This window comes from Leptosomus discolor, chromosome 8 (assembly GCF_034619465.1).
Source record: "Leptosomus discolor isolate bLepDis1 chromosome 8, bLepDis1.hap2, whole genome shotgun sequence".
In the NCBI taxonomy this organism is placed as follows: domain Eukaryota; kingdom Metazoa; phylum Chordata; class Aves; order Leptosomiformes; family Leptosomidae; genus Leptosomus; species Leptosomus discolor.
The window spans coordinates 59,665,568-59,680,611 of NC_141398.1; the positions used below are offsets into that span (position 1 = coordinate 59,665,568).

Below are 15,044 nucleotides of genomic sequence, written 5' to 3' on the forward strand. Positions count from 1 at the left end.
GTCCTAAAAGCCCTTTATGGCAGTCCTGTTCTCCAAGGTGTTTCAAATAAAAAAAAAAAAAAGGAAGAAAAGTAGGACTGATGCTGAATCTTAGTATGACATTAGTATGTTTGGGACATTTTAGGGTTTTTCGTAGCAGCACGTACTTGCACTTGTCACAAGTGCTGCAAAAGTGTCGTTGATAGATAGCCCCAGGTTTTTTTCCCAGTTCCTCAAAGGATGCATGGTAGCTAGTGATACATTTACCTGCCAGTGGTCTCTTAATCTGTAGGAAGACCCATAAATACGTTAGTCTCTGATCCTTTGTGTTCCACTTTGGGCTTTCAGGACAGAAGTATTGACGTTAGTAGTGTCTCAGTATCACTGACACTGAATGCATTAAAAAAGTAATGGTTAAAAAAAAAAAAAAGATGAGTGCTTTTATGCCAAAAATCCCATAAAATTATTTTAGTTCTTTTTACTTGCCTTTTGCCTCTTACATTTATAAGAATCCTTTCCCTGCAGCTGGAAAAGCTAGAAATGAATCTATGATATGGCTGCTTCTGATGCAAGTTGGGATCCTCTTGAAACCACGCAATGGTTTTCCTGGTGGGTGTTGCTGTTACCTGAAGATAACACCCCGAGGTCTTGTTGTTTGTAGGGGCGCTTTCAGGGGCCTTATTTTGCACTGTGAGGTGGTGTTTAAATCCTTTGAAGAAATCAACCTGCTGTTTTGCGGTTAAAAAAATAATTCCAGGCTCGTGTGTGTGTCAGTATAAATTATAGATGATGGATCTTGAAAAACAATGGAGAGAGATCCTTTATTTATATGGGAACTTTAATTTGCAGGGGTGCGTTTTCAAGGGTGTGGTGGCTGTAACAGTTCTCAGCGACACAGGTGCTCAAAAGGAAGGGTTGGGAAATGTAGGCGGTTTTGCTGTGATAGGACTTTTACGGTTGCAGAATCTGTAATCTCGGTTCAAAAGGTGCTTTTTACACGTACACTTTCTTGGAGACAAAAGAGCCTTTGGAAATCCTTTGGAATTCGTAGCAAATCTGCAGGTGGGCCATGAACACGCACAAGAATACGAAGGTGTGAATGATCCGCCTCTGCTTCCTGACGGCATTTGTGTTCCAGCATTTTCAAGTATGCCTTCTTGAACGGCCACTGGCATGAGATACGTAATCAAGGTGGGTTTTTGTCTTTCTTTCAGAGGGTTCGCAGAGTTCGGTTTCGGCCTCTAACGAGATCCAGCAGAACCAGCCACAGGCACTACACTATGCACTAGCCAATGCTCAGCAGGTTCAGATCCACCAAATAGGAGAAGATGGACAAGTCCAAGTAGTATGTACTCCGCTTTTTCTAAATTATTTCATTTAAACGATTATTGCAAACTTTGCTTCAGTTGAATTAATTAGTTAGTAATTTAATTTTTCATTTTCAGAAAGCGACCTATCATCACTTCTTAAGCACGGTTTTCAGACAATAAACATTGAAGGCTTATGAAAAAAATTGTAGTTATTTGGCGAAAATCTTTGTGCAGGATTTGCTGGCACAATTGTTGCAAATAAATGCACGTTCGTTGCTGTGTGTAGAACTGACTGGTCTCTACTCGGCCATTTGCTTGCACTTGCCGTAATAATAATAATAGCAGCCCTACGAAGCGTATGATTTACACTTCAGAGGTAGTTCCAGCTATGATTTTCAAAACAAGAATGCAGTTATTTACATTTAAATAACCCTGCGTTCTCAGGCGTTGTTGAACATCTGTTAGCCGAATGCTTTACATGTGTGTTCATTTAGATACGTGGATGTAAGTAAAAGTTGTAAATATTGACATTTTTTAAGCCTGAGGCTCCTACCATAACTCAGGCCGTGATTATTTTTCTATGTGGTTTTAGTGTACTCTGAAAAAACCCACCTTGGCTTTAGTTCCTGTGTGCCATGGTTTGACTACAAGGATAGTTTTAAATTCAAATTTTACAAAAAAGTAGAAGGAACTAATGGATTGTGTGGCACTTCTGACCTGCAGCGTTCAGAAATAGTGAGTTACCTCCGCACGCTCATCCTTTTGCAGTAGAAACCTGAGAATTTCATGTGTGAAATCTGTCTGCTGTTAGTTTTCAAAAGCTTCTTCAGGCGTTTCTGCACAGTCAGACAACGTAGGAACTCTTTCACTGATGGTATTAGTGTTCTGAAGGTACCCAGAAGTCTGAGTATGGGCCAGCCCTCAGCGGTGCCGGGCAGCGTCCAAGCACAGGACAGAAGGAAACGTGCACAGGGACGTACGTTCTGCACCATGATCTCGGAAGACCACTTTCCTGAGCAACCAGGCTGAAGAAAGAGGTGGAAATGGGCAAATAAACAAGAATTTTCGGGAGAGATTAGTCAACTACATAAACTAGTACTCAAGGGTCTGGATTGTTGCAAAGGTTCTAGTCAACGCCGTTGCAAAGAGTCTGAAGTAGGACACTGAAGCATCTTGGGTAGATATTTGTAGCGTTCTCTCCTCAAGCAAGAGAGGCAGTGGGGGAGAGAAGGAGCACGTGTGCCCAGTTGAATAGTTTACATGTAAAGAATGAAAACTCTGTATCAACACGGGGAATACTCAAGTCTGGTCATGTAGAGCTGCAAACAGCGTGGAAATGGTGAAGTTGCTCAGGAACATGACGAAGGAAAGAGGGCTATGAAGGAGAGATGCTTTTGGAATGTTACCAAAAAAGACATGTTTGTGCGACCTGCCGAAGGTTTACCAGAGGAGAAGAATCAGAGGAGAAAAGTGTCATGGAAACTGGGGGCAATGTCAAGATATGCAGCACAGTGTTAAAGGCACTGACAGGGCTGCAAGCATTGCTTAAAAGGAGGACTTAAATATTAGCCAGAATATTTTTTTAAGGAGTGCATGGAAGTGGAAGGGGTTTGGGATGAAAGCAATGGAGAGGAACTCCAGGCAGCAAGAGCTGTGGAGAGGAAATTGCAGTAGAGAGCACATGTTTCCAAAGTGGAAAAGGTGGCTTCTAAAGAAAGAGAAAAGAAAGAGCTGGAGTGTGGGTGCGAGGGACGCCAGGAACCAGTAGCTGTGAGATTGAGATAGGGTTGGAAGGTCCAGGCCACCCATTTTGTTTTCCCAAAGGCCTTGCCCTTTCCTGTTACGTACCTGGATACCATCTGACTTAAATGGAAGTTGAGGAGCAAATCCTGCAGGGTCATTGCTGAAGGCAACTAGATCCTAAATGCCCTGAGTTACTATTCTCAGACTTTGAAGAGGACTAAAGAGAAATTCAATAAATTAACTTGCAGACTTTTTTCCCCCTCCTGTCAGTTGGGAGCATCCCCAGTGAAATAATGCTCGTTCTGCAGGAGCTGGGTGCAGAGGTTCTGTTTCCATGTCAACTTTTGCCATAACTTGACAGTATTATTGTGTGAATTTCTTTGTTTCTTGGTTTCCCTATATATTTTAAAGAGCATATTTTCTCAACTGCTTTATGGATCTTTGTGTGAGATTTAATTGATGACTGAAAAGTATTTTTAAAGTCTTGAAAGACAAGGTAGACAGGAAAATGATATGAAATACCTGGGTGCAATAGACAAAACTGTTATGTTTATAGATGTAAGTGATGAAAGCTTGCCTCGTTAAAATATTGGGACCTGTCAGCTATCCTTTAAATTGATTGTGGAATCTGGGAAAAATCCACTACGACCCATAACGACTGTCTAAATGTTGTCATCATTTGTCAAACGTGTAGAGGGGTCCTAGGTTGAAACAGATGAAAATGGTATGGCTTTTCCAGTTCTAGGGAGTGATACGTATAGGTTAGGCTAGGAGTCATTAGTAAGGTCGTAGTTATTTATACTACATCTGTTTAAAAAAAAAACCCCAAAACAGTATTGAATTGAACTTGTGAAGAAACGAAAAGGACTGTCCTTGAAGGCCAGCTATGTGTCTGCAAAAGATGAGTGAGCAGTTCTTTTTTGAAATGCTGCATGATATAGAGGTGACTAAAGTCACCTTCTCCCCCCTCCCTTTAGCCAGAAGGGATTGCCAATATTGGAAAACACTGTAAATGGATCTTTTAAATGCTCAGTGCTTTTTCCTGGGAGCCCTGAGAGTTTGATGTTAAGGAGGGAAAGTGATTCTGATCTCAACGTGGACTGGGCTGTGCTATAATTTTATATACAGGCCCTATTGTCAGAGTGATACTTGCAGTATGTTTTTTTTCTCCCTATAAATAGACAGTTTCCTCCCAAAGGAAATGAAACTGTTTGAAATAGAGGGATCTGTGTTTCTTTGAAAATCACATGCGATTGTTCTTGGGTTATAAAATAAGAAGAGCCTTTGACAGAATTCCAAATGATTATCTTTAATCTCTGTCTCATGCAGGCATATTAAAATGAACACAAAGCCTTATAAACCCTGAAGTAGGTTATTTAGAATACGATCTCCCTTCAGGTAAATCACAGGAGCAAAGACTTCGCTGGGCTAGTCAGGATGCACAAGGAATTCTGTCCACTCTTATCCATGCTTTGATCAAACGGTGGGTTTGATACCATTCTGGAGCGGTGGGTATGGTCAGCATACAAAGTGTAAACGTTACTAAAACAGTTAGGGCAGATTCTCCCCTAACGTAAACCAGGGTAACTGCATTCAAATTAATGACTTTGTGCCAATTTGAAGCAGCTTGGGAGATAGCCTTGAGCATGGTACTGTACTTCACCGTAACTGTGTGGATGTACGAAGATAAAGGGATATTTACAGAGCCTCACTCTTGGAGGGTAGTTAGTTTCGGTGTATCTGTTTTAAGAACTGAGTTTCCAAGGTGTTTAAATGAGATTAATGTTTCAGGCACAATGCTAATCTGCCAAAGCAAGTTAGTCCCCCGTTTTGCCTGTCAGTCAAAAATGCAGATACTTTATCTATAGAGAAATGCACTACATAAATGTTACTTATTTTTATGCCTATTTTCTTTTCTCCTGTGTGAAAATGAACCATTCTTCAAAGTCACTCTGCTTACACTTTGCATAAAAAGATGTAGAAGTACAGATGCACTTTATTTATTTTTTTTTTTTAAAGCTATCTTTAGTGGTTGTCGTTGAATAAGCACTGTGCTTCCATCCGTTAAGCTGTATTGACTCCAAGGTGATAGCTTCTTCCTCTGGCTATGATTTTCTTCTGATGCTCCTTGGTGTTTTCTTTTGTTGCGGATCCCACAGGGCCATCTCCACATAGCCCAGGTTCCTCAAGGCGAGCAAGTCCAAATCACGCAGGACAGCGAGGTGAGCCAAAAGTTTGGGTGCCCGTGGAGCAGATGTTGGCCAGAACTTAGGGCCCCGATTCTAAAACCATACCTCTGCGGAGTCCAGCAGCGAGTGAGAAGTGAGAGCGTGTGGTGGAGCCAGGCTGAAACGTGCTTTGTGGCAGTAAATGTGATATTCTGCTTCTGTCTCTGGGGTTCTTTTGGGGTTTCTTTTTGGTTGGTTGGTTTGGTTTTGTTTTTCCTAACGAGCCAAGGCAGCTCTGTGTGTGCGTTACACCAGCGATTGCTGTGTATGGCTGGTGGTCTTCTCTGGAGGTTTAGTACTTATGGAGTATTCTAGGAAACCAGCTTGGGCTCTTGCACTGCCATTGAGAAATGAAATTATTTTAGTTAGGTTTATGAACTGTATGTATTCAGAATCCTCACTGTCTTTAATTGTGGGAACTGTTGAACAGGAGTTGGAGAAACCTTCAGATGCCATCTAGTAAACATATATTGCAGAATGAAGTGAACTTACCTTCGTTACTGATCAAGTAATCTGGCACTGCAGTGTTTGCACTTCATAATTCTTTCCATAAAAATAGTACAGTAGAATGGAAATGGATAAATCCAGGACTGAACACTCCAATTCTGATTTTTTTTTTTTTTTCCCCACTGGGGCGAAACAGCTATTAAAGCCTGCTGAATTTAGTTAAGTGAGAGTGCTGTCGTTGGTTATTTAAGGATATATAGAGACCCCTGACTGCTGAGGCTGCTGTTAGATTTCTTGTGCGCTTCGTTTGTTTACATGAAGAAGCAATAGCAAAATAAGGTTAAACGTAAATGCAGACTCCAGTTTTAATCTGTATGGTTTCCCCGTGGAGTGTTTGTACTCACTGTTAAGCATATCTGCTTGTGGGTTAGTTTAATCTTTTTCCAAAGTATCCTAAATCACATCTCATAAAACCACTTCTGGTGCGGAGGAATACTGTTAACACAGGGAGCTATCGTAGAATAAATATTATCATAAATATTATAGTTAAAGGCAGTCTCCTTTGAAGAGCTTGTCAGCCCTAGAGAGAAATAAGAAAGGGTGGGTTGTGGGTCTAAAGGAATGCACAGTGGGCTGCGATAAAACTGAAGCAGTTCCTGGGTAAAGACCCACTGAAAAAATTATGATTCAGCAAATACTGGTTGTAATTGAGCCTGGGGTTCAGGCACACCCCGGTGTCCATTGGCTTCATCTGAAGTTCCCGTATGTAAGACTTTAAGGACCACATTTGTCCGTGACAGATGAAAACATCTGGTTTGAAATTTATTACAACGTACACAGCTTCCAATAAGAGGAGGTGCTGCCAGTAAGAGAAAATGCAGAAAACATGCAAATCAAAAATAGGTATTTTTTTTTTCCTCAAAGCAATATGGTGTTTCACTGCAAGTCTCTGTGTTTGGGAAGCTGTTTTTTTCTTAGTCTAAATGCTCTTTTGAAGAGGTGTCTCTGAGCATATGAGTAAAAACTGCATTTTGTGGAGCTACTGCTTTCCTTTTTAGACTTTGTAGCTAGTTTCCTTTAAAATAATTTATATTATTGAGACTTTTCTGTATTGGATGTAATTCCTGTAATAGAACTATGTTGGTCTTTGGTATCACATTTTGATAAAATAAAAATAAAAAAATCTGTTAGCACAGGCAGTAACTTTATAACAAAGAACAGTAAATAGCACCCCATACATGTAAAAGTGTTACACGAATTCTGGTTTTGACTTGAATTGTCAGTTTTATATAAATAAGGAAGGTTTTGACTTAAATTTTCAATTTTATATAAATAAGGAAGAACAAAAATCTTACCTCAAAAGCCATACAAGCAAACTGTGCCTAAAAATACTGTATGTTATACAGTAACTTTCAAAAAGCAGAACATGCTGGTGCTGAAAAACCTCCTCGCTTTTTAGTCTGTTCATCCTCTGTGGTTAAAGTGCTGACCGTTGAATCGTAGCTGGATTGCCAAAACAACCCTCAGCAGAATTCCCTAAATTAGTAGATTTCCTTAATAATGAAGTAGTTTAATAATGAGGTGAGAAACAGGCCTTTTTCAGGACAGAGCAACTCTTGCAATTCCAAAGTTGTGTTTACTGTCAATGCTCTTCTTTTACAGGGAAACCTGCAGATACATCAAGTTCACGTGGGTCAGGATGGGCAGGTAGGAACAGAACTGAGTTTTAAGCAGCTTTTGACTTTGGTCTTTAAAGTTAACGTTGCAGTTGGAAAGAGCTCACATGATGAGGGGCTGTTTTTCAAAGAGCAAAATCTGTTCTGGTCTTTCTGTTTAAATAAACAACTTGCAAAATGATAAAACGTAAGCTCGGTATTTTGTCTGTGGGCTCCAAGTATTTAACAAGCTTATTTCATTAATCCTGCAAGATATTTTATCCCTGTGTTTTATACCTCCTTGTCTTTGGCCTTGCTCTTCATTTACTAACTGGATTGATGATGTTGTGTACAGTATGTTCTTTTCTCTGTTATCGACAGTCGCTATGGCCAGATGTGGACTGCAGTCCCTGCAAACCTACGAACATTTATTGCTGAACTTGAAGCAGCTATTTTCGCATTATATGGCTGTCTTGGGAGAAACAGATCTTTCACATCTGCTTTTGTTCTTTTTGATAAGATAGCTTTATTAGGTGCTTATGCATGCATGAGGTAAGAAAAAGCAGCTTTTACTTTGAGTGATGAGTCAGTAAGTGACCAAATGAGCAGAATTTCCGTGTCAGGTGTCAGCAAAATTGCTAACGTTTGATCTCAGACACGCTTCATGAAATGTTCACTGAAATATCCACAGCACAAAAGTACTCCTGTAAGAAGCTTTCTAGCCAGGCCACTTGAATAAATGTGTTACGATATTTTTCGTATTCCTGTTGAATATTAGTAAGTTGTGAGAGACGTGGCTACAGCTGAAATGCTGCCCTGAATTGAAAAGGCTCGCGCCATGAAGGTCCTTGAACTCAGAGGCCAACTTGAGAAGCTACCAGTGCTCTGAACTTTTGACCACATACGGTATTTGTGTGGGGAAGCAATCTAACTTGTATTTAAAAAATATAAAAAACCCAAACCAACTTCAAGGGTTCTTTACTGAGACTTCAAGCAGAAGTACTTTAGCAGAAGTGAGACTCAGAAAGGTGACTTTTTGGAAACATGTCATAACCTTTGTTTTAGTACTTGCTCTTCTTTTTTCCCCCTCTTTGTGAAATACTGCTGTCCAAATGACTTCATCTTAAAAGACTGGTATTGGGTAGTGAGATGTCTTTTGGAGAGTGGGATGTAGATAAAGTTACCTTTTTTTTTTTTAATTATATCTTAAATAATACCAAAGAATGTAATTTAAAACGTTGCTGCAATTCATGCTGGTTTTAAGGGAAATGCTTGAATGACCATATTTTCCTGAACCCGCTATGTTAGGCAGGGAGAGGCGAGTCCTGTCATAGAACTGTAGCATTTGGCCATGTCTCACGCTAAAGTAGTCACGGAGTAAAAAACCCGTGACCTCTAGTAGTAAAAAACCTCTTGTAGTAAAACACTTCCAACCACTGAATGCCTCTAAGTGGAGTCTTGTTGATTGTCTGAGCAGTTGCCTTCGTACATGCGGAATAAGGCTGCGCTGGAAGAAAGATGTTCTGAAGTATGTGTGTGTAGATGTGTGTCTGTGCTTGTATGTGGATCCGTGGTGCACGTTTGTTGAAGTGTGTGAGAGCACTCACAGGACGGGGAGGAAAATCATAGTTTAATCTATTTGTTGTGTTGAAATCCGCATCAGCTTATCTATATAAAGGCATCTGTACTATTACATAGTAATATTTGTTGTATTTGGATAATCTTGGATCTGCTTAAGAGGTGGTGGCTGTACGTGTGTACGTAGGAAACCAGTTTAGCATCCCATTTTGGGGTTTTTTAGCTAACTGCACTCTGGCCCTGCCGTCAAACTTTCCTTGAAAACGAATGGTGAAGTGCTGGTTTGGGTTTTTTTTTTTTTCCCTTCGTGCACTCAGCTGCATTTTGGTGCAAAAGAGGAACCGCTGTCTCAGGAGCGTTGACAGCCCGCCGTTGTCACGCTTCAGCTGGCACCTGTGCAAAGTCACGGGAGCCCTCCAGCTCCTCCAAATTATTTGCTGCTGAACTGTTTTCCAGCGGAGCAAAAAATAGGAGCAAGCAAATATTTAGGGGATTTTTATCTCCGCTCTGCGTTAGATGCCGAATCCTTCCTCAGCACTTTAAGCCACGTGGGCCTGTTTTGCGCTGAAGTGGATGAGTAGCACTCACATGATTCCTTGCAACAGCTCCGTGTGTGTGTGTGTGTGTGTGTGTGTTACACGAGGGGGTTGGGGGGAGATCTGTGGCTCAACTGCTTCTGCTCATCAGCTGATCTGTGTTAAGCGACCATTTTTTGAGCTATTAGCTCATAAAAGCTGCAAAGGAAAACGAGTTGAACTAAATTGTGTTTGTGGTTTAAGAATGGAAGTTGAAACTAATACATTTTCCTTGGCACTGGTAGTGGGATAAGAGCACAAAAACCTGTCATATGATACGGTTCAGTGGTAATGTAAGTCATAACAATCCGGTAGCTCGCAATCGTCTGTACATGACCTGTGATCAAAGGGACTTCTCTAGTTTTCCCACCTGTCCATTACTTTTCAGGAGAGTGGCTTTTTCTCCCGTGTTTTGAAGTCTAATGCACGCTGCCAAGGGACACTGAAGAATATTGATAATAAGGAAAGCAAATAATGTGGCACTTCTGTTATTGAATATTTTTAGCTGACTGATGCGTGCTTACTAATCGTATTAGATCTTAGCCTGGCTACTAAATATTCCCTTTGAAAACTCATCTCATGCTGCTGTTTTCCATATATTACTGTACACTTAACAGATGTCGGGTATTCTCTCTGCTCAGGTGGGGTTTAGCACTGCTGCCTGATGCAGGCTTTCCCTCTGAACCACAAGTCAAAGGTTTACAAGAAGCTGGGGTGGCAAAGCATGAAGTTGTTCGCTTCGTATGAACCAGAGCATAAAATGGCATAAATCTGCTGTGAAAAGATACATTTCAAGCTTCGTAATACTTGTAATAAATACTGGCTTCTCTGCAGAATGCTGCCAGTTGTTGGTTTTAACTTTATTTTCCTCCTCTTGAATTGTCTGTCCTGGTAGTTGCACTGAATTTAGATTTTGTTTTTCTGGCATCATTGTTCGTGGAACTAATGAAATCATGCCAAAAAGAACACTGTCTACCTACACATGTGTTCTATTAGCTGAAAGTTTCATGTTTCAGTGCACGTTTAATAAAAATACCAAACTGCAAAAATAATTAGACTTCATATTAACTAACGCTTGAAGTGGGAATTTTTCTGGACTTTGCATTTCATGCTTATGAATTACCAGAACTTTACTAATTTCTTTCTCTTCCCTCTGATTGCCTGCCCTCCTTTCTCCCTAGCTCCATCCTTTTCTTCCTTTGAGTGTCAGCGTTCTGCATCCCAGGAGGTGTTCAATGTGTGTCCTGCACAAGCTGACACAGTGCCACAGTGTTCGGAAATGGACGTGGGGTATAAAGAGGTAGAACAGGACCATTTCGGTTCCTCGATTCTGCATTTTAGACATTCCATTTTGTGCATCCTCACAGCCAGTGTTTCTCCAATTTAGGAATTAATTAAAAGTGACACCAGGCAAATGGTCGTCAACTAACAAGCTTTAGTTCTTAAATTAAAAAGTGGATGCGCTTTAAAGGCTAAAACATGATCATACGTGTTCCTGGAGAGCTGGCAATTTGTTCTGCTCAATGAGTGAAAAATTAATAAGAGGAGCAGCATTTAGTTCCCGTAGTATCAGTGTCTGTAGGCCAGTTAGAAGAAGCAGGAGACTCCAGAGCCAACAGCACGTGTAATAGGTTTAGCAGGAAAAAGCCAGCCGGTGTAAATTGCTTTTGTAGTATCAGTCTCCATACTGTGTGCGTCAACATGCAGAATTTCTTCTGCTACATCACATTTTTTGAAAGGAAACTTGGCGTCTTCTGTATGGTTGTTGACTCAGTCTCTTCCAGATCAGTTTGTAATCAGCGGTGCGCTGAGTCCCGTCCGTAGCTGATGAGTTACATACACGCGGAGAGAGAGGAGGGTATCACATTAGTAACGTGGTTTTCTGCTGCTTAATGAGGTATTTTTACGGAGCAGGGGTTGCATTATCTTCTTCTGAACTTTAACTCTGACCTTGCTGCTACGAGCTTTATGGCAGCTCGGAGGTCTGGGGGAAGTTCAGGTAGGGGGCCGTGGAGGTGGCTCACCAAGTACGCTTCGGAAATCCTCCTCGTACGTGCGGTGATCGCGTGAGAGCGTACGAGTCCGCGATCAGAGAAGAGATCCTTGGAGAACTGCTGTAGTGCTGGAGAACACAGAGCAGACCTCCGAAGCAGGAGCTCGCTGCCATAGGGCCGGGAAGGTTAAGAACGTGGCCGTGTGTGAGAAACAGATCAGTGAGAGTTCGGCTTGAACGGCCTCGCGGGGAGTGCGGATGCGATGCCTCGTTCCGGTCTGGTTTCAATACACGTCGCACGCCCTGTAGTGCAGCTCAGGAGGAGATAGGACCTCATCACCTGCGTTTGAAACGTCTTGTCCTGATTCTCTGCTGTGGTCTGAAGTGAAGGGCGAGCCGTTAAATCTTAGAGGAATGGAAAAGGGGGAGAAATGTGCCGGGGAAAAAAAAAACCACCCCACTATTCCAGTAATTCCACATAATATCCAGTGAATCTTACTTGTGCCTGGATCAAATTACAATGAAAATAGGTTGGTTTGTGGAGGAAATAATTTACAAACCTGTGCGACAGCCTTAATCCACCTCTTTTTGGCATCCAGTTTTTGTATCTCTCTCTACCTCCCTGGTCGCTGGTGAGATGTCACGCCTTGCTTCTCAGGGAGGGCACCACGTTTTGTTAAGGTCCACTTTAATCCATAACTCGAGCCTGATTTTCAGTTGCACAAACGAAAACGTGTTGCCGTATTAACCCGGCTTCTGCTCGCTTTGATACGTTTTGCAGATGGCACTTTTGGGAAAGAAACGGTTTAATGTTTTTTCCTCAGTATGCATTTAATTGTCTTTACTAAGCCTCTGGGATAGATACTGCCGTTTCTATCAATATTAACAACTTCAATAATAGTATATTATCCAAAACAGAGGAAAGAACCACCTTCCACAGTTCTTAATTCTCATGTAATGCATCTAATTAAAAAGTTCCAGATTTAAAAAGACTAAAATTCTTTATTCGAGTTCCGCAGTCAAGAATTAATACAGTGTAGGAGGTTTTCGCTGTCCCTAATTTTTAAGCAGTAGAGGGCAGTAGTATGAAGATGATCGTCAGTTACTTTCTCGGCGAAAGCTTGAAGAAACGAGGAGGAAATTTGAAGCGCAAGAAATGCGCTGCTCCGACATCAGCCTTGTAAACTGCCCTTCCGCGGGGACAGAGACGCGTTCGCAGCGTGAGTCTTTCCGCATGCATGGCTGCGGCAGGGTCTGGGCGTGCACGCGCGTGTGCTCGTGTGCCAGCGAGCGAAGGGAAGACGCCCTTCACCTCCGCGCCAGCTGCTGCGGGAGGTTGGGAAGGCGTTTTCTTGGTTCGGCGTATCTGCTTTGAACAGTACGCACGGAGAAGCCACCGGGATTGTGAGAAGAAAACCGACAAAATGTAAACCCCAATGTAGTTCAGCTGGAACTTCAAAACTGCTCGTGTGGTTTTGTAAAATAAATGATTGTTTCGAACTGATCTTCAGTAACAGGTTGTGCTAAAGTCTCGCAGGTCCCTTCTATTTTTAGGAGCAAAAGTGGAGAGAATAGTTTTGAAACAAAACGTGCTTTATGTAAATTCCGTGTAGAAGCACAATGTATTGATGGATAAAGTAAGATTGCTGAAAATACTGAAGTGTGAGCACTTTAATTACAGTATTTTTCTTTTTTATTTTTGCTCCTTTGTGCACATACACTCGTTAATTTGACATTCCGTGGAAGAGGTGTTCTCCACTTCGACTGTTCCTCGGAGCAGATCGTCCAAGACACTCACTGTACTTCAGTTCTGCAAACTTAGCTGCTAGAGAAAGTAGTATTTTAGCAAATGAAATTGAGGAGAGTAGTTTTAAAGCTTTAAAACTCAATGAATGTGTATCGATTAAAAAAAAAAAGCTTGGGGAAAAAGCCCTACTGCTTAGTTGATCAGTAACATAGAAAATATCTCTAGAAAAATTAACTTTATGAGAAAAACCGTAACGTATTTGTGTTAAGTAAAAGAAGTAGCTGTAATAAACGGTTCGGTGCAGTTTAACTGCAGGGTTGAAAATGCACTTGTGGAAGGCTCGCACCCACTTTCTAATTGCCAAGCAGGGGGAGACGCTGTCCAGTAGGAGACGGCTGACCTCCAGCAGTCCTCGTTGTCATCGTTCTGAAACCAATCTGTGCAAACTGTTTACTCCACGTTGTTATATCTGATGGTAGACCAACAGAATTCTTCTGCCCCAATGTGAGAAGACAGGAGTTTACTCGGGGAAAATACAGTCCTCCAAGTCAACAAACCACAACAGAATAGGGAAAAACCCACAGAAAGGGAACTGCTACTTGAGAGCTATTGATGGGAAAAGACATTCTCTGTAGTTAACAGAATGCAAAACTAATTCCAATATTTAATTGGAAAGGCCATATGTTTTTTCCTACGTTACATAATTTATCCACTTTCAGGGAAAATGAGGAGTGAGAGAGAAGCTCACTGGAAGTCAGCAGGCCTTGCTTTATAAACAAGTTAGTGTTTTTGGAAAACACGTGGGTTGCAAATGCAGGGGTGCTGCATTGTTTCGTTAAGACTTACGTTCCAATGCAGTTATGGTGACAGGGCCGTTTCTTTCCCGGTCTGTGCTGCTGAGTCTCTGCCTTTCAGCTGTCTTGGAGAGCCTGAAAGTGAAGGCCCTTTTTTATAACAATGGGAAGAGGTACCGGCTCCTTGTGTCTAGTTGTACTGCTGTCCCTGTTAGTGATGTAGAATTTCAGCAATGAGTGGTTTAGATAGTACAGAAAGCTGTAGCAGATATTGAAAGCCACCATGACTGGAAAGTAGCTTCAGTTTTTACTCTTCTGGTTTTAAATCTCCAAATGTGTAAAATATTTTCTTTGTTTTCTTTAAAGAGAGTGGAAAACCTGAATATTTTGCTAACACAGTTTTTGATCTGTTACTTAACAAGTGATTAATAGGGTTTTTAATTGTTTTTTTGGATTTAAGGTAAAGAAAAAAGGGCAGGAGTCTTTTAAATGTGTTTTGGTTTGTTTTGTTTTTTATTTTGATGAGAGTTTCACTGCATTGGCCTGACCACATCCAGTAATTTTCATCACTTTTTTTATTGCTCAAAGATGTACTGTAACTCCTTCCTTAAACTAAGATTTGGTTAAAAGGGGGCGGGAGGGATGACCCTGGCAAATTTTGAGCAGGGTCCGACAAAGGATACCTAGCTGCTGCTATTTATACAAGTCTTCTCCTTCACCTTCTTGAGATTTGTTTTTCTTTCCATCGTGCTGTCTCCATCTTCTTACTCATTTCTGGTGCATGCTGCTGGGAAGGCAGTAAAAAAAATATCTTTTGTACCAGAGAGTCAGCGGTGTCAGATCCCTGCAGGCGTTACTGGCTCATAAGTTTCATTTACAAACTGGCTGCATTTAGTTTTCTTTCTGCACGGGTTTGTGCCAGAAGATACTGATTTATTTTATGGAGAAAACCAGCGATGTCCGTGTCCGATACCTCACCAAGAGCAGTATCTTGA

The 15,044-nt window shown here is 41.4% G+C and overlaps 1 protein-coding gene across 3 annotated transcripts in view; it reads left to right on the top strand.

The window, feature by feature from the left end:
* The window catches only part of BANP (BTG3 associated nuclear protein), a 151,070-nt gene that overhangs the window by 75,514 nt on the left and 60,512 nt on the right, over positions 1-15,044 (top strand). For 2 of the 3 annotated variants that reach the window (XM_086468906.1, XM_086468907.1), the window contains 3 exons: positions 1,194-1,324; positions 5,192-5,254; positions 7,370-7,414. In XM_086468906.1, the coding sequence (XP_086325032.1) occupies positions 1,194-1,324; positions 5,192-5,254; positions 7,370-7,414 (239 nt within the window). Of the gene's footprint in view, positions 1-1,193; positions 1,325-5,181; positions 5,255-7,369; positions 7,415-15,044 lie in introns of all 3 variants that reach the window. The other variant, XM_086468905.1, reaches the window with a different exon arrangement.